The sequence below is a fragment of the Erithacus rubecula genome (assembly GCF_903797595.1).
Source record: "Erithacus rubecula genome assembly, chromosome: 6".
In the NCBI taxonomy this organism is placed as follows: domain Eukaryota; kingdom Metazoa; phylum Chordata; class Aves; order Passeriformes; family Muscicapidae; genus Erithacus; species Erithacus rubecula.
Genome location: NC_136688.1, coordinates 16823694 through 16849345, shown reverse-complemented (window position 1 = coordinate 16849345; position 25652 = coordinate 16823694). Strand labels below are relative to the sequence as shown.

Here is a 25652-nt window from a genome sequence, read left to right as displayed (position 1 = left end):
ATCCTGAAAAGTTGTATTTTAAAGAATAAGTGTAGCTTTTTCAAAAAACAAGGTACCAAGCATAGCCTGCCTTTATATTTTCCTTTCTACTTAAGACATTTTGATAAAAGCTAACAACTCTCTGCTTTTCTCAGCTTCTCTAATACCAGTTACCAGCACTTCTATGACAAACTCCTTTTGATCAAAAAATTCATCAACTTTAATGTGAATTACACAAGAGTTGGTTTGTTTTCCTTTTTTCCTCTGTAGCTATTTAAGCAGTATTCTCATGATATGGACAGTTACCAGCAGGATGTTGAGTAGTTGAGTATCCAGGAAGCTGATGAGGAGTTGTGTATGTCTGTCTGTGAAGGTCTGTTTCTGAATGTGATGAATGTCCTCCTCCATAGCTTAAGCTAAGGAAGAAATTAAACATTATTAACAAAATGTACAACTACAGAAACAAAGAACAATTATGAAATGTCAATCCCAAACCAAAAAGTTATAGAAATACAGGAAAACAAAAGCCCAAGATCAGACAGATCTAGTTCTGCTAGGGTATCACAAAAAATGTTAAGCAGATAAAAAAGGTATTATTGAAACCTAAAAAGCTGAAGGGTGCAGGTGGGGGGAAAAAAAAATCAAAGCTGATCACAGAAAAGTTGATAAAGGACTAGGTCAAAAAGACAGAGTTCAACTGCAAGAAACACTCACTGGACACTCTTTGTAATGATTTACTGATATCAAGTCTGCAAAGCAGATAACTGTGAATACATGCCCACTTTAACATTTACATTTTTAATTCCATTAAAGCTTACAGGATTTAATTCAAAGGCTGAAATGACTAGGAAGCTGTGGGAGCAATAGTTTTCAAAAAGATGTTGGTACTTCTGGTACAATTTAATAAAATTGACAGTGAAAGCACTACCAAGTGACAAATCCATCTTCAGACCCCCTAGCATTAAGTGCAAGTTAATGATTCACAGCTTTTATTTAACATTTTTAAGTGAGTCACCTAAATTAACATGATTTTTCAATCAGGCTTAATGGAAGCAAGCTGAAAACATACATTGTCTGGGTCTGTGTAAAACCAATATTGCAGAAAAAAAATGAATGCAATCTAAACATCAAGCAACCTTAGGAACTTGCCAAAAGCTCTAATGATTTCCAGTTTAAAAAGCAGAAAACAGAGGGGAAGCAAAACAAAATCCCCAAACTTTCAAGCTTCCCCAGACCCAGCTCAGCATAGCACCTGTCAAATGGAAAAAAAATGAAGGCCAGCATGACCAAGTAACCATTTACCTTCTTTTCTTGCCTTTTGGACACTGTGTTTATAGGTAGCTGCTACTTAATTCCAGTGCACATGTGAGACTGCTTTAATTTCAAAATTCAAGTGTAAACAAATGCCAAACCAACCCAAACAACAAAACCCACAGCCCTCCCTGCTGCCTGCTCTAAGGGAAACTTCCCTTATCTTTCATCCCTGGGGATGAGGGGCAGTCATTCTGCATAAGGAAAAACTGAACTCTCAGTGCCAGGAATCATGACATCATGGGAAACTTTTACAGAAGGCACCAAATAATATAAAAACTGGCAACCTAGCTGGGTTTGCTTCATTTCCTTGAAGAGGATGAGAGGAGCCTCCCAGAGCACTGTGACCTGCACACATCATGAAGCAGCAGGAGCCTGTCTGTGCAGGACTTTCCTGCCTGAGATGCAGCATCAGGGGATGCATTTTCCACTTCAGCAATAGTCAGCATGCCAGCCTACAGCACAAGCCTAAAGAATGAACCGAAATCCTTTGAAAAAACAAAGAACCTCAGCTACTGCTTTTCTCAGTTGTGCTCATTGTCTAGCACTTTAACACCTTTCACAGCAATAATTGCAATTTAGAGAATTGCCAAACCTAAATTCAGAGTCAGCAGATCCCTGTGCTTATGTTGTAGAGGACAGATCTTTGTGCAGTTCAACACTGTGCATCAGCAACTGATTTCTATTACATGCTGACTGAAATCTAAATATTTGCATCACTGCTATGGACAACTGGCAGACATGATTGCATGACACTAGGTTATTTTTTTATTTACAGCATTAAACATTTTCTATTATTTCCAGACAAAATAAAAAATAAATTGCAATAGTGTTCTGCACATAAAACATTATGCAAGTAATAAAGCCAATTGAAATGTAAGTATTTTCACAATAAAAATTTTAAAGTTAAGGGGGTTTGGGGGTTTTGAACAAATGTGCATAGCTGTAAAAAAAAAAAAACAACAAACATTTAACTTCAGAGATATGAAACTTTCCTCAAGTCTTTTTAATAAAAAAGCACCACATGAGAAAAATAAGTTTCTAGACTGAAGCATGGCAGCACGTGCACTCTTGGCAAGAATTATCTTCACTCACAAAAATGCTGAGCTTGTGAAACTTCCCTGCAACAGCAACAAGTTGTACTTAGGTTTTCTTGCAAGTTTACTTAAAGCTTTTACCTATATAAAAGTATTTGGCGCTGACTCTTCTTTCTTACACGTTTTAAAGATGAACTCTGAAGTTCTACAGCAGCACAACTTCCTTTTCCCATTCTGTATTGAGGCAAGACCCCCAAACCCAGTACAGTATATTAAGCAATATCACTTCATTCCTCCTCTTTAATTGTAAAAGCAAAAGGTCATCAGCAAAAAGTGGATGAACTTTAATTAACCACGTGAAAATTTTGGAAATGAAAACATTTGTTGTAAGGGGTTTTGAATTATTTGTTTTATTTTAAATTTCTATTTATCTTGGTTGTTCAGTGAAGATTGATTAATTTCCCCCCTCTTCACTCCTCTAAAATAAACACCTTTTTCTGTAAAGGGAAGGTACAGTACACAGAATACCTGCCCACAAATGACAAAAAACAAAACAAATACACAAGATACACAAACACACAAGCATGCAGACCAGAGGCAGAACCTCAGGGAAGATAAAAGCAACTTGTAAAACAAAATTGGACATAGACTTTGTAACAAGGAGGAAGATAGAATTAGAATCGAGATACAAAATAACCTCTAGACTTCAGCACTCAGAAACTATGTAAATTCTAGTAATGATGGGCATCTTAGAACACTCAAAAAAAAAAAAAAAAAAAAAAAAAAGAAGCACCATCATATACTTAAATAAAAACTCCCAGCTCATAGTCAATGCAACCACAACCTCAAAATTGAATCTGTCTTTCAATAAAAAAACATTGCATTTATTTGAACAGTTAATTGTTTATTGTATAATTACTGCTTGCTGGAATGTAGATTCTTATCTCAAAAAGCCTTGCATATATGCCTTCAGTTTACATAAGCTTATCCTAAACAAGCAGGGCAATCTGGGAGATTACTGCCTTAAGGTTTCTTTTTATAAAATTTAACTTTTAAACAGATGAACTTACACAGCATGTAATTTGCACAACAAAAATACATCCAGCAGGGCAAATACCCTGATGGTTACCGAGTTCTGAGTGCTCTTGTTTGGAAGTTTGTTACAATTGTGCAAGTTTTTACTTGCAGTGAAATATGTCAGATAAGTTACTGAAGAAACATTCACATTACTTGGTGTTTTGTTATTCCAAAAGCACTTGGCCCTTATCACTGATTATCACAGTGATTTCCCACTTCCACTATCATAGTGAACTGCACAATGGGGTGATTATTGCTAGGAAATAATATTAATTTGGCACACAAATTTGGAAAATAGCTTCCCCTGAAGTATTTTTCATTGAAAAGATAAATATTACTCTAAAATTAAGAGATATTCTGAAAAGGGTTATCATTGTCATTACTGTAATAATAAAAAAAATTTAAAAATGCATATGACAATGGAAGTGAAATGACTCAAGTATTAATCTGATCTTTTTCAGCTACTTCAGCTGGGCTAATAGAAGATTTTTACTTCTCCAGTGAAATTTCTGGAAGAAAACTGTACAGTCACTGCACTTCATTGTTACTAAAATACCTCAACCTTGATTTACAACTCCTTTTTGTTAGCCCAGATTAAGCCTGTCAGGAATCGACCCTTCACACATCTGTTTGCGTTGCTTTTCTCACAATCATTTATTTTCAAAGCATTCTTCAACCCAATAGTTTCATACAAATTCAGGTCCCCATCTGCAAAAGGTTATTGAGTCCCCACTGCACTCACCACCCTCTTCACTTGCCAAGACAATTATCAGCTTTATGTTTCACACAAGTGAGGGATGCATTTTGCAACTTCAAACTCAGATGGAAGTCTCATTTTTACATGGAAATAACATTTAGCTGCAATAAACACTGTATATACAAATAAGTATTTTTATTTCTTTTATTTTCTTCAAAGAATGTTGCTCTCCAAGGCATCTATACAGAATAAAACACAGAAATAGAAAACAAAGTATTAGGGAAGCTCACAATGTTTTCATGGAAAGAAGATCAGAACTCTTCAGGAGCAAAGGATATTTCTGGGTGCAACCCCTTGTAAGTCCTGCCTCTCACACGAAAGAAAATTGCTACAGAAACATGAAATCGAATCATTAAATCCCAGAGCACTTTCAAAGCATTCAGATGGTGTGGGCTGTGCTCCAAGTGAAACTGGACACCCCAAGACAAGTGGGTGCACAGGAAAATCCCAGCTCCAGGAGATGCCAGGGGTGAGAAGGGAACTCAGTGCCCCAGCTCTGGGGTCCTGCACAGGTGACAAGTCTGACACCAAAACAACCAAGCCCAAACAACAAAAGCCAACAACTCAGCGTGCACACGAGGCATCAGATTTGAGGCAGACCAGGAAATCTGATCTGATTTTTGTCTGCATGTTCTGTCTAACTGAAAACAAGAGCTCCTGTGAGAAGATGACTCGGTACAGCCCCTTTCTGATTAAATCACCAGAGAGGAGATTAAAAAGAACACTGATAGCCTCATACTGGCAAGAAAATACCTTTAAACTCACACTTTGCATTTTATCTTACTTGAGATAGATGTGAAATAGGGGGAATATCACTCAAGTTTCCCTCTATCCCAAAGCTCAGATACTTGGCAAAGGAGTCTCTCTCCAACCAGCTACTAGGCAGTGCTACAGCAAATTCCACTTGGAGACAGAAAGCAAAGTCATAAAACCTACAAAAGCACTTCTAAATATTAAAAATGTCATCCTAAATATAAGACATAGAAACTGACACACAGCTTGCATCTCTTTTTGTCCACAGTATTTGATTTTAGATGTGTAAAATGCAGTTCCAGGTTGTATTACCTGCAGGCAATTACGAGATAGGATTGCTTTAATATTAGATACAACATTTTTACTTTCCTTAAATACTTATCTTTGTTATTTTGCCTTTACTCAAACATCTCGTGGAGAAAGAATGGAAGAGTATTACTTGAAAACATTACTTGAATTTAATACAGATGAAATGGAAGGTAAATGGTCCTTCAGCTCCCCATTGTAACAGCAAGAGTTCCCTGTTTGCTATAATCAAACTAGAATGTAGTTCAGCATTAGGGGTTATCTGCACCTCAGAATAAAATTAAAATTTAAAAAGCAACATTACAGTTAAATGACTTCAATCCAGAAATGGGTTTAATCTTATATTTTAAAAAAGCCATGACCCTAAGAAGCAGAGGAGGGAGTTGCCCAGGAAGAATGTTGCTACTTAAATGAGCTCAGTACCATTAGTAACACCAAGTCACTCCTGTCCAACACACTTCTGGAAGTTTAAAAGCACAAAATGTCCTTAAAGATGACAGAAAACAGAAACAGATAATGTTTCAGAAATTAATTCCAATGGAAAACAAATGCCTTCTCAGCTCAGAAACTCATTTCAGTGCAAAATATTTTTTAAATGTATACAATATGTGATTTTTCACTTCTGTTTCCCAGCCAGTCATACTGAAGGGAGGGAGAAAACAGTGCAAGCACAAATTTGGGTTGAAGCCTGAAAATGTTGGCAGGTTCAAGAAAAATAGGAAACCAGCCTACTCCCTACATCTAATTCCCTTGATCTTCTCATTAAATTATACAAGACAGGACAAACCTTAATATTTGCACGAAGAGAAAGAATGTTTAACAATCCAGAATGGTTGCAGTCCACATGTCCTGGGGTGACTTTAAGATGCTGAATTATATCCCCATTTATCTGTTTAGCCCAGAAAAAAGTTCTGTGCCCAGAAATAAGTTTAGTGCCTTTAAACCTAGATCTGAGAGCGAAGGGGGGGATAAGGAAAAGGGGTGGAATTTGTTTTTGCAGCTGTATTTAAAAACACAGAGATAGTCTGCACACAGATATGTTTGCCCCACACTACAATAAGCAAAAGAAAAAAAATGCTGCTTGAAAAATTAAGTCCACCACTGAAAAATCAAAAGAAAACCATCTTTAATACCTCAAGGTACATAATGAATTCTTTTAAGAATAGCACACAGCTTTAGCATTTGCCTAGCCAGTTCTTTCATTACAGCAAGAAAAAAATAGATGTCAATATTTTTAGGTATTATTAACATTATTCAAGATAGATAACTTTTGATAAAATGGAAAATACAGAATCAGACTCCAGTAATGATGTAAGTCAGTAAATCACAGAGGAGCAGCATTTTACTGACAAGCTCCACTGTTTGCTGGTAATGGCACATTCTCCCTTTTAATGCAATTACACAATACAAATCCAGTGTAGAATACATCCCATCCTAACACACCAAAGGCAATCTCCCTCCACTCGTTCATTAAAAATGAAGCTATAATGTTAATTCCCCCCTTCAATTCAAAGGCACAGCCACCAAGAGCAAGGCTGAGACTGCCACAATGTGGGCCAATGATTGCCTGCAGGTACTTGCAGAAGGAAACACTCATTATTTCCTTGCTTTCTAGGAGCACAGATAAGGAGCTTCTAAGAAATAGATTTTGAGGTAGAAAATTACATGCAGGGAGCTGCCTCAATAAGTAAAAGTTCATGGTGTTCCTGTGATTCTTCCCCTGAATACATATCACATCTGAAGTGAAAAAAAGGGATTGTATGACACAAAAGGTCCATCCCGTTTTTATTCCCATGTTAATGTGTCTGAACTCCTCATGCTTGATCTTTTTAAAAATTGAAAACAGGAAAGTCAAAATAGTCTTACTGGGACTTTAATACCTGAGTACAAGTGCTGGCTTGTCTGATTAAGTAACCTGTGGAGTTCTTAACAACAAAGACAATATAATTCTGTTTTCAAAAAAATCAGTCAAACTCTGTCTTGAAAATATGTGCGTGAAAACTAATATTCAGATAAAAAATAGCTATTTATAAACTTCAACTTCAGTTGCTACTAAGGGACTGGACAAACTACTTGATGTCATTTTTCAGTGCACGCAACCTAAATCAGATTTCTTTATGAGGTTATTTACAGTTGAAATGCAGTACATTGAACAAAATAATTTTTTAAAATCAGAACTGTAAATTTGGAACCACTTCTCTTGGCTTTGACAAAAAAACCAAAACTTTGTAACTTCGCCAAAACAACTCTCTAACAGAAATTTTGCAGTTTACAAAAAGAAACTAAAACTAAACTACTCTACTATGTCAGTCTAGAGCTCCTGATGCATGTTGCAAAATTTCAAGGTCTGGAAAGAAGCTTTCAGTGTTTTCCTGCTTTGAATATTCAAGACTAACTTTGATGTCCTTATTAACACAGTATCATTAAACAGACACTAACACATTCCTCCCAATTTGCATTATAATGCAGTGTCAGAAATAATTTTAAGACATTTGTTTGCCAAGCAGTGTTTGGGGGATTAATACATCTTCCCTGACAGCTTCTACTCTCAGTGCCTGCACAAACAGGAGTACCATTATGGTCTGTAGCTTCTACCACTGTAAGATCTGTAATCTCATTTTCTTGCCTTTTGAGACACTGGATTGTTTTGTCACTACGTTTATTTATCCTCTTCTCTTATCTTCCCTCGATGAAAGAACTTTTGCTTTAACCAGCATAAAGAGAATAGCTGTGATCTTTTAAATTATAAATATTCCTCTCCTAGAGCTTTAGTCACAATTTCAGAAGATTTTTGTAACAGACAGTAATGGAAACCCAACACTTCTTCTCTGATATGTGATACTATTCTGTTGTCAAAAGTGTACTTGGGACAAATTCAAAACTCTTTTCAAGATCATTCCAGTATTAATGGCTGAGCACACAGCATAATTCTCTATTACAGCTGAGATATACACAGAAAGATTCCATTACTTTTAATAACAAAATTTTATTTCAAAATATAAAAATCAGCAGAGCATTATCTCAAGATGTGGGTTAGCCACATCAGAACCTTAATAAAATTACAATTCATCTTACCCATTGAAATGCTTTTCAATTCTTATCCCCCCACAGTTATCACAGCAACATATTTTGTGGCAAGCTTGAGTCTTACCTTTAGGGTATTACAGGAATACTTGATATCCCATTTCTTAGTAAGCCCTTTATTTTCCATTTATATGGAAAGGATGATGCTGAAGTGGAGATATTCAGCATTTTCCAAACAAGAGGTATCCCTATGACTAACAGCACTTCCATCCCAATTTAGGAGGTGTGCCCAGGAAAGATCTAACATATTAACAACACAGTTCAGCATAAAATACAGTAGCAAAGAGTCCTTTACATTAAAGGAAGCACCACAGGGTGTTATTAACCAAGTTTATAGGGGAAATTCGCATAGCTCTTGAATTTAGCTCTTATACCTCTTCACAAGTGCTCTCCTCATCCTAAAACAGGTTTAAATTTACATTTTTGATCTTGCAAAGGGAACCCTGGCTTATCATTTTATCTGTCACAAGTCACTATTTAGCTGAAAATATTAGATTAACCCAATTTCATCTGAATGCTTCAACCAGAAAATCTGCATTGTTCAAAACTGTAGAAATATAATTATTTATATGTATAATATATATTGAAACAAATCCCTTAAATATGCACCAGATATTGATTTGAGCTCTCATGATGACCATGCAAATATCTAAACAAAACCAAGTATTAATCAAGATCAAAACAGCATACACACATAAATTAAAAAGACATTCTTTAATTGGTGAAAAAACACATTCTTTTAAGAACAATAATAAAAGGGAGTTTTTGAAGGGGAAAGGATGAAAATGCATCTCTCTCCAGTGGTGCTGACTATCAGCAAACTCCAACTCACCAGTGCCAGCAGCTGAAGGTAGTTAACACATGGTTGTGTTCAGAGGACAGAAAAGTTGGCTTTATACAACCACTCTTTGCACAGCAAATGAAGAAATGCTCAGATTCAAGAAAAACTTATTAGAAATCCTGTTCTTGGCAGGCTCAGCAGAACATAATGAAATGGGACCAACACTGGGATTGAAGGATTATTCACTGTCTAGCACTGGAATTTTTGACATGAAGACAAGAGAAAGTAAACAGGATGTGGTGTGAAACACCAAGCTGCCATATTTCTGACAGGGAATTCCTGCTCAGGAAAAAGGGCAGCATGGAAAGTGCAGCACAGGCTGGTACACTCAGCCTTTGTCTGGGTGACCAGAAGCTCTCAGAGACATTTGGAATGGCAGACAAAGGGCTGGAGCCCTGCAACTCATCTCTCCTTTTTCAGCTGGCAGTGTTGTGTGAGAAATCTCCAATGAAATCTAGGTGTATGACTGCCCCAAGTACAGCTCCTGCAGGATTATTAAGGAATAAATGCTCCTTACTATCCTGCTGTGTAAACACTATTATTCTAAGATAAGGATGCCTAAGGGTGCCTTCTTCCTGCTGAGCATAATTGGTTGCACTTTTCCAAGTCCTAAGCAAGCAACACAGGTAGGCATGTAGAAGAAAGATGAAAAACAAGAAAAGTAATATGGGAAAGTAAAAGCTTGTCTAAACATATGTAGGTTCTTGCTGAATTGTTTTGGAATAAGAAACTTTCAAGTAAGCAGCCATCCAGGAATAAGAGTTCCTTGCCCCTTTTTGTAGCCCATCATCAGAGAAGTTCTGAGGAGGCTCTAACAAATATAAGTGTCCACTTAGCCCCAGGTGTGACCAGAGCAATGAAAGGAAAGAAGTCATGCAACAATGACAGAACAGCATGCAGAAGTAAACCCAAAAACTATGAAATCTGCCCAGTGAGACAAGTAAATCTAGTACTTAATAACCATGCACTCTATCCTCTCTGAAAGCATTTCTCTTTGCTTAAAAATTCAAAGAATTTTCTTTTCTCTGCCACCTGCATGGTACAGCAAGAAATGCTGTGCTGGAAAGGCTGAACTTTGCATGCTGCTCAAAGTCATTTTTGTCACAGTTAGGGCTGCTAAGGAAATTCTGAAGTGAGACTATTAATGTACTGACTTCTAACTGCTTTTTGTTTTGATTTGTCTTTCCTTTGTTTAACGTATGGAATAAGCTCTCACCATGCAAAGTAACTTCTTGACATGCAAATTTGTGAAAGCTTTGACAAAATACACAAAGATATCCATGGAAAATACACCCACTCTATAAGAGCCCTAGTATCGTTTAGAATGAATATAGTTCAGGCATAGATGTTTTATTCCTGACAGAAAAAAAAAAATTCTAAAAACAGCCTCCTTCCTATGACAGTATTACGCCAAAATCAGCAGCAACTCTGAGAAAAAATAAAAGGTGGGCAAAAGTACAGAAGAAACAAGGTGAAAAGGTTGCTCTCTGTTGGTATAAAGTAAACATACCTATGATTAAAGTTAACAGGATAAAAGGCAAAATACACACATGGGACTGAAAGACTCTTTGCATAGGTGGTGGAATACAACCCCCTTCCTTGCAGAACAATGCATTCTGTAACCTGTGCTGAAGGTGCTGGCTCCATGAGAAAGGGCTCACATCTGAAATACCACTGCAGGTGATCTCAGGAGAGATCTGGCACCCAGCTGACACAGACACCAAGTGCTCCTGGCAGGGAAGCAGGCACCACAATCTCTGTGGGATGTTCATTGGCAGTGGCATGGCAAGAATGACCCCATCTCAAATCTAAACCCTGTCCAGAAGCACTGGGGAGAATCCCTGCCAAGGCCACCCAGCTCACTGCTCACAGCTTGTCCCCAGGTGCCACCCTGGGTCCCAGGCTGACAGCACAGGTACACCAGCTCAAGGCATCCATGTTTCAGCCAGGAGAGTTTTCTCAAGCATTAACAAATGAGACCAGCCCCCTGCACAAACAGCAGAGCCAGGACAAGGGCAGAGGAAGGGAGCCCCTTTCAGCAGCAGTGAGCCTGAGCAGCCAGCTCAGCCTTCTCAGGTAACTGCACCCTCAGACTGAGTTTCAGCTCATTCCTCCTGCACACAGCTCTTTATCACCATTTCTCACAGCAGCAGAATGGCACACACTGCTTGAAACCTTTCATGTAAAGCTGGCATTAAATCTTACACAGGTAAGCAGTGTATAAATCCAACCAAGCCTGGCTGGTTCATTTTGAAACTTTAGCAAAGGTTTTGCAAGATGACCTCACATCTGCACCAGGGAAAAGCTAAGGGACACAGAGCAGGAATGCATTCAATCTTTGACCTTCCCACAGCTGTGATTTCAATGTGTTTCAATGCATGTGGAAAAAAAAAGAAAAAGAAAGAAAGGCCAACAAAAGCCAGCAAGTCCCTGTAAGGTATCTGTGCTATACCATGGACTACCTGTGTTTATTCTGCATGTATAAATGTTTCAAATATAAACCATGGCAGAAAATTTGGTAAGATTTTAAAAGTGACCTATCTTTTTATATGTTTGTAAGATTTATTTAATCTTTCTGTGCCTTTTAATACAAAAATTCTAAGTATATTCCCAGATTATGAGCTTTCCTTTCAACATTTGAAATACTATGCCATAGGGAACTTTTTATAGGATGTATTTAACAACAAACAGTGGTTTCACCTCTCAGAACAATTTCATTTGATGAAAGAAAATGTTCTCTGCTTTTCTAAAACACTCTGCACTTATAGAGTTCCTATAGCTATGCAAAAATCCATTAGAATTTAAAATTGAGCTTTAACTAAAACACAATTATCATACAGCTGTTACAACAAGCATTAGTTTGACAGCTATGCAAAAATGAGTTTAAAAGCCCATCATAACCATTTATCATAAAAGTATAAGTCTCCCATTCATGTAACTTTGCAAATGAACTATCACAGTAACTCTATCTTAGATTAGCTGTTATAGGCCACACTTAACATAATGTCAGTGCTCTCTGTTGTAAAGAACCATACTGAATTAAATTATATAAAATCCCATATACTTGGGTAGGGCAGAGATGGATACAGATGGACTACTAGGCATAAAGGAACATCAGAGACCATAGCAATCACCATAAAATTTAAATCAACAACAAAATAATTGCAACTGACTTTTAATCACATATAGATTTGAGTCTCAGAGCTGTGGCAAAGCCAGAACAACTACAGTGAGCTCTGTCCACCAGTAAAAATCCTTCTCTAAATGAAACCCTACGAGCACCCCCAAGCCAGAGAAACCTCATCCATTATCACCTGCCTCCATGTTCTCCTTCCAAGCAACTACAACAGTCTCTCACACTATTACACATCACCTGTTTTCTGAATACTGAATAATTCCTGAGCAAGTAGCAAGGAAGCATGACATACCTTACCTGCTATCCAACAGCTTTTGACAAAAAGAGGGTTTAAGCACAGAGGTAGGATTTTCTGACAGCTACAGTAAAAGGCCAAAAGTGGCAGTGCACTCCCAGAACCACCAGAAATTCCTTCAGGGTGCTGACAGGGTGTAAAGGGTCTGGGATCAGGGATGTGGAGGACAGGAGCATCCCCTCAGTCCCTGCTACACTGTCCCAATGTGCTCCTCAGCAGGAGTGGTCCCTGCTCATTTAACACAGGGATCCCAGTGATTTCCACCAGCTTCACCACCTCCTCCTATTCCATGGGAACAGTTATGTCACAGCAGGCCTGGTAGCAATGTCCCTGTAACACTTCACCACACATTTCCTTTCAGTTGATAAGAATAGTGCCATTGCACAGACAAAACAGTGCCTGGAAGAAATAAGGAGCAGGATAAAAACCAGATGGCTGAAGTGAAGCGCAGGAAGACAGGAGCAAGGCTTGTAGGGAGGAGAAATCATTTTGATGAGCTGAGACTGTGAACATGGCTCTCCACACAAAGGGAGCACAGCCTGCCATGACACAGCCTGCAACAGCTTAACTATGAAATTTGAATGAAATAGTGTTGTCTGTATCACCTGAAGGCTGAATTCTTTTCAAGCAAGTACCAGATGAACATAACACACATTTTTAAATTTAACATCAGGCTAATGCAGCTTCAGATGTTAAGATGACTACCTGTCAACCACAATCAAAACCACTATTTTGAAAAATGTGATGTGATCTGTAACACAAGCCAAGGGCATGGACAGCATATTCCTTTACAGTACATCTATACCTTCACCATTTCCTTCCAGGCTGGTGCAAGCCTTGGCAGTGACAGGAATGACTCTTCCATCCCAATTCCTCAGCAACTCCATCCTTACAAAGACAAATGCTGTCAGCAATAGAGGAAACCACAAGCACCTAAATCCCAGACTCTACTTATCACTGTGCCCAATGTGGTACAAATCTTTAAATCTGGCCAAAGACAGGGTATATTAATTCTTATTAAAATGACATGAACCCAAAGAAGCCAGTTCAGAAGAATTTCAAGCATGAAATATGATTCATAGTATTTCCTCTGTTCTTGGTACAGTTAAAAAGTTTAAATGTTTCAGCCAACACATTTTAAATGCATCATTTGACACAATGTATAGAACCTGGAGATGAAACTTCCAAGAACCAAAACAAGGTCTTTTGCACATTGTTTCCTGAAGCATAAATATTGCCATATCATACAGGGATGCAGTAATACTAATTTGACTGGTACAGGCAGCAGGCATTGATCTAATGAGCTTCTGCATGGTACTTGTCATGGGAATTTTCTCATGCCATTTCTTCTAAAGAATTCCCAAAATGTACATTTAAGCCTGCAGTAATATAGCAGCTATTAAAAAAAAAAATGAAAGATGTGTTGCAAAACCAGGGGATTCTTTTAATTAAAAAAAAAAAAAAAGAGTCATCAAGCAAAATCCAAGAGAGATACACTCCTGCTTCTGCACTGCCTATTCTTAAAGGATCTGGGAAATCCAAACCTCCCTTGTGGAATAGCTGGCATGACCCTCAGGAGATGATGAGAACTGGCAAAAGCAATATAGAAAGGACAGGTCGCTGATTTCCACCGAAATCAACACAGCAACATGACCAAAAGCAGTTCAATGATTAGGCAGAAAAACTGGGAAGAATGATATGGAGACCTTATTTTGCCATGCAGACAACTCCTGAGAGAAACTGGCTAAAGAGTTTCATGGGGCAAGGGTTTGGCCAAAAAGCTACCTGTCCTTGCAATTCTCTGTGAGACAGGGAATGTACAGTCTCACATCCCAGGGATCTGTGATCTTCTCACTTAACATTGGCTTATTTCTATCTCAAATGCAACGTGCACAGTTCAGGAAGGGTGGCAATAACCTGGAGGAAATCAGAAAGAAATCTGGGAGAACAGCTGAAGTAGAAAAAAAAAAGCTCTGGTAACAAAATTCTAAAGATTATCTTCTTTTTATTAAGAAAAATAAGTAAAGGAAGAAATTAATTAAATTCTTAACAATTCATACTCAAAATATAATAGGACTTTCAGTGTTGATGAGACTCAGTGGTCAGAAGCTAAGGGTAACTCTCTTCACATCAGAAATAAAATATAAATCAGTCACTCGTATACCTGACTAAGAATTGTGCTGAATTTCACCTCACTGGAAATTTTTAACTACACCTCCTAAAACGTAAACTCTACTTTCAAACACAGATTGGGAAAAAAAAAAAAGAAAAAAAAAAAGTTTTACGGCCTGCATTATGAAGAGGTCAGACCAGATGATTGCAACAGTCCTTCTGACTTGATAATCTATTATTCTTATCAGACATGTCTGACCACTTTCGGAACCAAGTGCAAAGTCATCTATTAGCGAACCTATTTTGACGGGATATTTTTAGCCCGAGACTCTCTTTTACCTTTAAACGTCGTCGAGATGGGAACCGCAGATAAATCAAGCTAGAGACATAAAAGGCAGGCGATAACGAAAAATCTCATCGCCTAGAGAATACTCGTTTTAGTTGGCAGAGTTACACAACCCAAAAAACAACCCGAAGCCAATAAGATATCCTGGATTTTCCCCGCACTTCCCGGAACTTTGCAGAACTCTCGGCGGGACTGAATCGCTGCAGACAAGTTTTGGCTGCGAGGAGGCTCCGCACGCCCCGGAGCAGCGCTTTAGAGGGAAGAGGTTGGGCAGGCGGAGCGGAGAAATGGCAGGCGCGGGGATGCCGGTGCCCCGGCATTGTTCGGGCGGGCAGCACCGCCGGTGCCCGCGGCCCCGCTTCCCTCCGGGAGCCGGCCAGGGACGCGTGAACTCTTGAACCCGCGCGGAGCCCGACGCGAGCCTCCGGGGCGGGGAGACCGCCCGCCCCGCCGCCGCCGGGGACAGCGGGGAGCCCGCGCCGCCGCCGCCGCCCCCCGCCCGCCGGGACGCGGCCTCCCCGCCCCGCCCGGCCCGGCCCGGCCTGCCCGCGGCGGCCGCGCCGCGCTCGCCCCCCGCCCTGCCCTGCCCTCCGCCGCGGCCCCCGGGCCAGGCCCCGGCCTCTCGTGCCGCAGCCCCCGCGGCCGACCCTCCTCACCTGGGCTTGAGGCTGCCGGCGCCGCGCTCGTAGGCCCAGGAGGCGGCGGGCGGCGCGGCGCCCGGGGCCAGGGGCTCGGCGAAGCCGGGGGTCGTGGGGTAGTTCCTGTCCATCATCGGGGCCGCGGCCGCGGGGGCTCCGCGGGCGCCCTGCGCGCAAGAGGGCGGCGGGGACCGAGCGGGGCGGGGGGGGAGCGGCGCCTCATCCGGGGCGGGCGGCGGCGCGGCCCCGTGCGGCCCCCGGCGCTCCGCTCCCGCTCAGCGGCAGGCGGCGGGCGGAGCTGCGGGCGGCGGGGGCTGCGCGGCCGCCGGACCCATGTCGGGCTGCGCGTTCCCGGGACGCTCCTCCCCCGCCAGCGCGCTGCGGCTCACGGGCTCCGCGGCCGGGGGCAGGGAGGCCGCGGCGGAGGGGCTGCCGGGGCCGCCGCCAGCAGCAGAGCCGGCGGGGGGAGCGGGAGCGGCAGGAGGAGGAAGAGGAGGAGGAGGTCTGTGAGTCGCGGACGGGCGGCCGCGGCCTGAGGGGGAAGCGCGGCGGCGGCGGGAGCGGAGCGTGGCGGGGGGCGGTAGCCGCCACCGGGGCGGGGTGGGGGGGCTGAAGGCGGGGACGGGCGGGGTGGCGGTGTCGGGTATGGGGGAGGCCGGTTCCTCGGTGAAGTGAAGCGCTGGCGCTTTGTTGGAGGAACCGGGGCGGGGCCATGTTGTTCCCGCGGAGGGGAAGCGCCGCCAGCCGCGGGCTCCGGGGCCGCCGCCGCCGCCAAGATGGAGCCCGCCGGCCGGCCCATTGTACCGCGCTCTGTGCGGCGGCACCGGGCACTGAGGGCGCCCCGTTGTACCGCGCTCTGTGCGGCGGCACCGGGCACTGAGGGCGCCCCGTTGTACGGCGCTCTGTGCGGCGGCACCGGCACCGGGGAGCGGCCCAGCCGCCTCCTCTTTATGTGCCTCTGTGTCACAGCTTTCCTAAAGACTCGGGCATTCCCCAGAGTCGGGGCCCGAATGGAACCGTGTGATGGGGTCACAGAGTGCTTGGGATTGGAATCAGCTCCATCCCCCTGCCATGGGCAGCGACACCTTCCACCAAATCAGGCTGCTCTAGGCTCCATCCAACCTGGCCTTTAACATTGCCAGGGATGGAGCAGCCACAATTTCTCTGGGCGATGTGTTCTAGTGCCTCACCCTCCTCACACTAAATAATCTCATCTTAATATCTAATCTAAGCCTACTTCCAGTTTAAAGCCATTAGCCCTTGTCTTATCACATGCCCTTGTAAAAATCTCTTTCCAGCTTTCTTGTATATGCCAAAAGTCAGCTAGCAAGAGAACAGAGGGTATATCTATTTATTCTTTCTTTATTTTTATTTAGTCTAAATTTAAATGCTAAGACTTCAGAGAGGCCTTCTTTAGCGAGGACTGGCTAAAGCTATTTTTATTTCGAGCAGTCTAAGCCACCTGGTTTGCAGACAGTAAATTCCTGTATCTTTTGCTGATTGCTTGCTAAAACAAAAAATGAGGGAAACGGGCACCATCTGCACAGAGCAGGGTAGGAGCAAAGGAGACATCAGGGGGTGATGGGTGAACTGTGGTGTGTTGCTTTCCCTGCAGATTGAAGATAGGCAGACGAGATGAGCAGGAGGAATGTGCCTCAGAGCTAAAGATGAGGAATACACTCTTGAAAAGAGGGTGACTGCACCTGAAGGCATTGCTCAGAAGAGGAAGGTGTATGCTAATGAACGAGTAAGTCTTTTGAAGATTCAGTTTGTAGCACTGCAGGCAATACTGAACCACAGAGTGAAATGAATTCTGTAGTGAAATGCATTTAGAAACTTGGCCACGGCCAATCAGATTAGATGTTAAAAAAAAAAAAAAAAAGTTACAAAAACCTCAACAGTGGAATGAAAAGATGGAGTGATCAGTATTAAATGAGGAAGCAGAAAGATATGAGACTTGAGGAGGAAAAGCTGAGGTTCTGATTTCTCATGGCTTATTTCAAGATGCAGCAGGAAGAAATGCAGCCGTGGATGGGGAGGGAAAGAAAGGTAAGTGTGAGAGTCATCAGCACTGAGGAGAGGAGCAAAGTAACCCAGAGGCCAGGGCAGAGGGAGAAGCAGCAGCTCAGCAAAGCCAGAAACCAGCAGAGTGAGTTTTCCTTGTGTTTGCATAAGTTAGCACCTGTATTGCTTGCAGCTGGAGGAGGCATGTGGGGGGTGGGAGACCTTCTTTCCCTGGGAAACAGGAGGGTTGCTGTTTTACATATGAACGAGGCCTGATGACAGAAAATGACTCCAGTTGTGTGCTGATAGTGCAGAGTTTGGGCTGCTGATACTATTGAAAGTGCCATTTCCAGTAGGGAAGGACCCACAGTTTTTTATTTTCCTGCAGGATCTCCAGCAATCTCCATTATATCATTACACTTTATAGCACATTGTTTCCCTCAAGTGTGCCTGAGAGGAGGATGATACATAGTACTGATATAAAGTACCTTTTCCATCTAGTTACAGTGTTTGATTTTCTAGAGTGAATGCCTTGCTGTGGAGCTTCTTGTCCCATGTTTGGAACAATGTATTAATAAATTGTAAAACTGCTAGTGTCTTGTTTGTTGTTGTTTTTTTTTTTTTTTCTCAAGTAATGGCAACATGACTGTAAAGAATACCATTATGTTGTTTATTTCCATTGCAGAACTGCTCTGAAGAGAATGTGGGGGTGGCTACATGGCTGTAAAATCATGTTACACCAGAAATTGCAAACAACAAGCACCTGTCCAGATTTACAGGCAGAGAAACATAGACAATACATTTCTACCACTAAATGAACCACAGACAGTGTTTCCCTGAACATTGCTGGAGTAGATCCTCTTTTCTGGCAATCAGATAGTGAAGTTGAGTGAAACAGAAATTGTGCCAGCTGTTGTTAAGTTTAATTTCTTTTACATAGTTTTAATAGAGGTGGAGTAGACTGAAAGCTTAATCACATAACCATCAGATAAAGTCAGTTTATCCAGTGATTTGCTTTTCCTGTGCATGACAAAAATCTTGTCCTGAGATCAGCCAGCATGACTTCCTCAGTTTTCTCATTAAACTGACCCCTGCTGCTCATTCTGTCCTCCTTCTAGGAAATCTTTCTCGAAGTTGGTGCACTTTATCTTTTTTTTTTTTTTTTTAAACCAAATTATATTTTGTAACACTTTTCTCTAAGATAACAAAAGAGTATGTTGAAATTGCTTTTACAGTAGCCTGGTATCCAGGATACTTATAAGCAGCTTTTCTGAAGGATCTGTTCAGGGATAAAAAAATTCATTGGTTAGGTCATGTTAATTATATGTATTTTTTAATGTTTAGATTAAAGTGTACATATTAAAATGTATAATTAGAAGTCATGTTAGGTGTGTTAATGATTATGAAACTTGGATTCTTGTCTTAATAAGGAATGGTTTTGTTTCATATGCAGCTGTTGCTTGCTGTTTAGGACCTGAACTTTGGTGGGCTAAAATGTCTTCTAAGCTGTAGCTCATAACTTAGTGCCTGTAGTCAGTAGTGATATTGTATGTGTTTCTCTCTGAAGTCAAGGATTTAATATAATAAAAATACCTTGCTATAACATAAGCTAATGCAATTTTTCTCTCTATTTAAGACCAAAATCTTAAGTTGTAGCACTGTAACACAATCTGTGCAGCATACCAGCCTGGAGCAGAACTGATTTTTTTGTTTTTCATTTCTTTCCCTAAACAAAGAGTCTCCACTTAGAAAAAAGAAATCCTTTATAGAGTCAAAAATGTCATTTGATATCTAGGAGACAGATATAAGTCCTTAAGGTAACACTTTAATGGGAATCATCTGAATGGCAGTATTGCTTTTTGAGGTCTAGTTTCATGTTCAGAGTGAACATAAACCAAATGAAATGCAGGATCAAACTAACAGGTAGTTGGCATTTTTCTGTGATTTTGTCATAATTAAAGCAATATATAAATCACAGATCCAGAGCCAAAGTCGTGCTCCATTTCATGATTGGCATCAATGTATTTATTTGTAAATTATTTATTTATTTATTTATTAACTTCTTTGTTGATCATGTGCTAGAATCATTACATGTTACCAGAAAAATGTCAGCCAGTGTTTGAGTGTGATTGTTTTTTATATTGTATATCATAGAATCATAAAATAGCCTGGGTTGGAAGGGACCTTGAAGATGATCCAGTTCCAGCTCCCTTGCCATGGGCAGGAGCTCCTGTGGCACAGGCTGCTCAGAGCCCCATCCAACCTGGCTTTAAACACCTCCAGGGATGGGGCAGCCACAGCTTCTCTGGGCAGCCTGTGCCAGAGCATCACCACTCACACTGCAGGGCATTTCCCCCTAAATCTGATATAAAGCTACTCTTTTCATAGTAAAGCCTTTCCCCTGTTCTGTCACTACATGTCCCTGTAAAAGTCTCTCTCCAGCACTCTTGCAGCCTCCCTTCAGATACTGAAGGGCACAGTTAGGTGACCCCAAAGGCTTCTGCTTCCCAGGCTGAGCAATCCCAGTTCTCTCAGCCTTGTACAAGAGGTGCTCCATCCCCCTAATCTTGGTGTTCTCCTCTGGATCACTCCAGCAGGTCCCTGTCCTTCCTGAGCTGGGAGCCCAGGGCTGGTGCAGGGCTCCAGGTGGGATCAGAGCAGAGCAGGGGGTCAGGGTCCCCTCCCCAGCTGCTCTCTCTGTGCTTTGGGTGCAGCCCAGGGTGGGATTGGCTTTGTGGGTTCCAGGTGCACATTGCTGGCTCATGTCCAGCACCCCAAGTCCTTCTCCCCAGGGCTGCTCTGGATCAGCTCATCCCCTGGATGAGCCTGGATTGATACCAGGGGCTGCCCTGACCCACAGGAGATTCCATGGGCCACTTCTTGAGCTTGTCCAGGTCCCTCTGGATGGCATCCCATCCTTCAGGAATGTCAGCTGCATCACTGGAGGATGGGATGTACAAGACTGGCTATGCAGAAGGTTTTGTGGCATGTTACAATTTAATGGTGTCATGGATGTCAAATTACCAGGACAGCTCCACTGTGCATGGGGCAGCATGTGGTGGTTCTTCACAGGGCTTTTAGCATCCTATTTACTGCAGGTACAAACCTGGCTCTGCACTGTTTTTCCAATGTTTCTCTATCCCCAATGCCTTCTTTCACAGAAAGCATTGCTCCTGTACTTTGCTTTTCCATAACAGATGATGTCTGGTTTTGGTCTTGTTCTGGCTCTTCCTCTGCATTTAAGTACCAAAATATTTTTCTTCCTTTAAGTGGCTTTCAGCTAAACCTGTAAACTGGCTTTGCAGCAAAATTCTTAGTATGCTTTAGGGCAATTTTTGGTGGACTGAGAAGAATCGTGGAAGAATAGTCAGATGCACATGCTGGATCAGCAGCTTTACCTGTTGATGATGGAAGAAAGTAGTTGAAGGAAGAACATGCAGATAATGGTGCAAATCTGAGATCACAGCTTGGATGTTGCAAGTGGATAAAAAGGATTGTATTTCAGCACATAACAGTACTTTATTTTAGAACTATGAATCTTCACAATTGTTTGGAAACAGTGTTTTGGAGACTTGAGGATATTTTTCAAAAACTAATGTTTCAAAGACAAAACAATCGAACAGCTTGAATGTGTCTAATCAGCTGAAGTTTGAAGAAGTTTAGGCCAAAGCTGAGTTGGGTCTGATGTGTCAGCACATTGTGAAAAGTGGACAGAATAAGATTTCTGCAGCACATGTTTCTGTTGAGCACTGTTGGGCAGCTGCACATCCTGGGTGCAGCACCTTTGTGCAGGCTGTGGCTGCTGCCAGCCTGTGGTATCCTGCATGAGCAGGAGTGAGTGAGCAGATCAGATAGGCAGTAATAACATGAATCTTGGTTAGGCTGGTTGTTAATCACTGAGTGTGTTGTTTGTTGTTGTAATTGTGATTCTGACCAAAGCAGAAAATTGCAGTTGGTTTAACAGATTAGATTTTGCATTTAATTTGGCACGTGGCCTCTTTAACCATAAAGCTAGGCTTTGAGATGATAGGTGTGAACAGGGAAGAGAAGGTTCCTCTATCTTGGAACCTCACAGCAAATACTCTCCTCCTTTCAATTTCTTCACTTATATTGCTTTGTGCATTTATTTGAAAACTTGAGTATATGTATAAATAAATGAAGCTAAATCTTCAGAATTCATTTTAATGAGCTAATCTATGAAAGCTTGATTTCTGACACAACAAAAGATGATTGAGCTGGTAGAAAGCTCACCACAGCAATGAGGTGAAAGGTCTTGTTTCCTTCATGTTCCAAATCCTCCTCCTGGTCATGTGCTTCCACTCCTTCCAAGGTGCCACTTGTGTTGTCTCAGCTCACCCACTCTTGAGAAAGTTGTCTGTGTTTTCACTGGATGATTGGTGAAGGGATCTAGTGAAGACCAGAATTGGTACAAGGTAAGTGGGAGAAATGTGCAATGACATGTAGGAAAATAAACACTTAAATAAAACCTTTGATCTTGAACAAATACATTTTTTATAGGGAATATTTGATTATAAATTGTACTAGAAGATATTTTCCTTTGTATGATATCAATGCTGGGTGTTTAATGTGATATATTGGATTTTTATATATTTGGGACTTGCTGATCTTTAGAGAAATTAAACTGAAGCTTGAGCTACTGAGCAATCAGAGGTGTTTCTTGTTTCTTAAATGAAGTAGGCACTGCTTCAGAAATTAAAACAAAGCCATTTCAAAACTTATGTTTAAGTGCACCAGTTTCTAGACTGAAATATTTTTTCCAGATCAGACTTTGAAGTCTGTCTGCTTCCTTTAAAGTGTGAGCTCCTGGAGGCTCCCAAAATATAGGCAACAAGATGCCTGCATCTGATGGCCCTGCTAGTTCAGTGTTTCAGTAGTCTAGTGCTATGGAAAAGAGCAGGAGTGAAAGAAGGAATTGGTATCCCAAGACACTTAATGAGGAGGAACATCAGCTGATTTCAAATATCAGTTCAGCTGACTGGTTAAAAAGCTTCATTGAATGTTCAAATATAGGAGGAGGTTTGGGTAGTCTGTGGGGAGCTCAGCTCCTCTTGTATGGTTAGAAGAAAAAACACAGTTCTGACTAGAGTCACAAGAGTCTCACAAGAGTGCCTTAATTTAGTGAAATTCCCTCTGCTCCATATTTGTTCTGTCTAGCTGCCCTCCTTCCTTGTGAAAGTTCATTCACACTGTATCATGTGTACCTCCAGACTGAAATCACCATTACCAAAGCAGGAGCTCCTGCTTCCTGCCTTGTTTTTGCATGTCTGTTCTGCTCCTCATGGAGGGATCTTACTTCTCTACCCCCAGGAAAAGTGGGTTTTTTGTGGCCATACCCTTGTGTTAAATCTTCTCACCAAAGACCTGACAGAGGAAGATATAAGGGTTGACACCTGGTTAAGTTGGCTTTTGCCTTGAAGAGTTCATCTTCAGTGACTGCAGTTCATGGTTCAGAACCTCAGATGCTCAGGTCAACTGGAGCAGTGGAGCAGGAAGATTTGTCCAGAGTAGAATTTTAAAAATGTTAAAGAAAACAAACATGGCCCTTTTTCTCTACCAATAAGTGCTATATAGCATGAGGAATCATGCAATAGTAGAATAATTTTGGTTGGAAGGGAACTTAAAAGGTCAGCTAATTCCAATTCCCTGCCAGGGACAGGAACACCTTAATGGATGGATCCAGCATGGCCTTGAATGTTTCCAGGGATGGATCCTAAACTTTTCTGGACAACCTGTGCCAGTGTTTCACCCCCCCTGCCCCCTTTATGATAAAAGAAAAAAAAAATCTTCCTTGTATCTAGTCTAAATCTGCCCACGTTTAGTTTAAAACCATTAAACCACTTGTTTTGTCACAACACACCCTGCTAATAATTTTGTCTCAATTTTTCTTGTGAGGCCCCTTTAAGTGCTTTCAGAAGAGGGAATGTTGTTACCTAAAAAGAAATCAAAAGAATTGTCAGAGGTTTTTTTCATTTTTTAATCATAGGCTAAATTAGCATTTTCTTTTTTGCATTGATTAATTTATATAAATGTTTATTTGGAAATTGCTTTACAAAATGATATAGAGACTAGCAGAGCTTAAAATATTGCTACCCATCACCCAAAAGATGACAGCACTTGAAATCAGAGTTAGAATTAAATACAGCCAGTGACAAGTGCATTCAAAATGTTCTGACAGATGAGTAGAAGGAAATATGTTCATAAGATTAAGTAACTATTTATACAGTTCAGAAATAACTGGAAATAGGAAAAAAAAAAAGCTAAACAAAGAGCAGGTTATTTGAGAAGATCTGCTTAAGATTTTTGAGAGGAAAACATATGCAAGTTTTTTATTGTGGAAATGATAATGATAAATTTGTAGTGACAGGAATTAATTGAAAGATGTTTACAGTATAGAAAGACCATGCTTGAAGTATTTGAAAATGGCTTTTGAAGCTGGAATTTCCTTCCACATTGAACAAGGAGGAATAGCAGCAGTAAAACTGATGTTGGCAGGAGAGACTATGGATAAATAAGTTTAGTTTGTTGCTGGTTTTTGGCTTTCTTTATTACTTTGATGGTTTATTTAAAGCTATAAACAGTGTTGCTAATAAGGTGCAGGTAATAAATTAATCTTATTCACAGCTGGTAATCTCAGGAATGATAAGGAATTTTGCTATGATTTTTAAATCTCAAATATAACTTTTAAGACTGAAACATTCTAGTTAATACATATAACAATTATAACAATAGAATACTCTAAACTGGGTTTGGCAGCAGCATTGTGGTAAATAATTTGGCAGAGCATTATACTTTTTATTACCTGAAGTGATCAGTTATCTCATATTTTGCTCCAGTCCCAGTTCAGCTGAAGCCAATAAAACCCTTGCCATAGACTTTGACAGGACCAGAATAAAATGCTTCCAAATTCACATTTTTATAAGCTGTGGTGAGAAAATGCACTTCCATGTGGTACTTTGGTTTTGCTGTTCTAATTAATTCACAAAAACCCCAGCAACCCCCAACCTATAAATACATAGCAGGCTTTCTTACAGCAACAGTAAGCAGGTTCAGTGATTTATTTTTCAACTGACACAGCCAGAGATCACTTTCCTGACCCTTATTATTTGCCCTAATTAATAAAATCTTGTTTTATAAAAGGTTGCATGCTGTAATCTTCTGTGATGCTGAAAAGGCTGTGTTGGAAAATTGTTCAAGGCAATGGCTAACAGCACTCATAATGACACATTTAAAACAGAATATGCCTGTTTGCCAGTGGTTTGTTTAGACATTTCTGTTTTCAACTGTCATAGTAAATCTCTGTTAAATCACTTAAAATCCACTGTCCTTCCTAAAGGTCCTGGAAAGAAATGCCAAAATGAAAACACTGATAATTTACATCTCTCTACAAGTTAACTTGCTGCTTCTTTGCTCCTCAAAAATCTTCCTCCTCCTCTTCCTACTTAATCACAAAATGCTTTGGATTGAAAGGGACCTTCAAGATCATCCAGTTCCAAACCCCTTCCACAGGAGCAGGCTGCTCAGAGCCCCATCCATCCTGTCCTGGAGCATTTCCAGGGATGGGACAGCCACAGCTTCTCTGTGCAGCCTGTGCCAGGGCATCACCACCCCACAGTGAAGAATTATTCCCAAAATCCAATCCAACCCTAAAGATACAAGGTAAGAGTGGGCCAGGAGTAAGTGTATGAAAGGAGGAAAACAAACTCAACCCAAACAACTGCCATTCAAAGCAATTTTCTCCCTCTACAAGGAGAGGAAAGTTTATCCTGTATTCAACTGAATTTTAAACTTTGCTCTTTCTTTGTAGAAGGCAAGATCTGTCTTCCAAATTATCATGCTATGTCAGTCCCTGCACATTTTCTAGGTCTAAGGTGCAGACTCATTACTTGAGTAAATTTGTGTGTTACTCTACTGAAAGGGCACTTTACTCTGCCCAAAGCACTGCACAATTGATGTTG

At 41.0% G+C, this 25652-nt stretch overlaps 1 protein-coding gene and 1 long non-coding RNA gene across 4 annotated transcripts in view; one reads left to right on the top strand and one right to left on the bottom strand.

Annotated features, from left to right (window-relative positions):
• QSER1 (glutamine and serine rich 1) overlaps positions 1–16166 on the bottom strand; it is a 41079-nt gene extending 24913 nt beyond the window's left edge. For 2 of the 3 annotated variants that reach the window (XM_079310112.1, XM_079310113.1), the window contains exons 1-2: positions 15691–16157; positions 286–395 (exon numbers count right to left, since the gene is read on the bottom strand). In XM_079310112.1, the coding sequence (XP_079166238.1) occupies positions 286–395; positions 15691–15806 (226 nt within the window). In that variant the 5' untranslated portion in view covers positions 15807–16157. Of the gene's footprint in view, positions 1–285; positions 396–15690 lie in introns of all 3 variants that reach the window. The other variant, XM_079310114.1, reaches the window with a different exon arrangement.
• Positions 16167–16740: 574 nt separating this feature from the next.
• LOC306804062 lies at positions 16741–18269 on the top strand. Its single transcript, XR_013774794.1, has 2 exons — positions 16741–17419; positions 17677–18269. It is a non-coding gene; the product is annotated as an uncharacterized lncRNA (long non-coding RNA).
• Positions 18270–25652: the final 7383 nt, after the last annotated feature.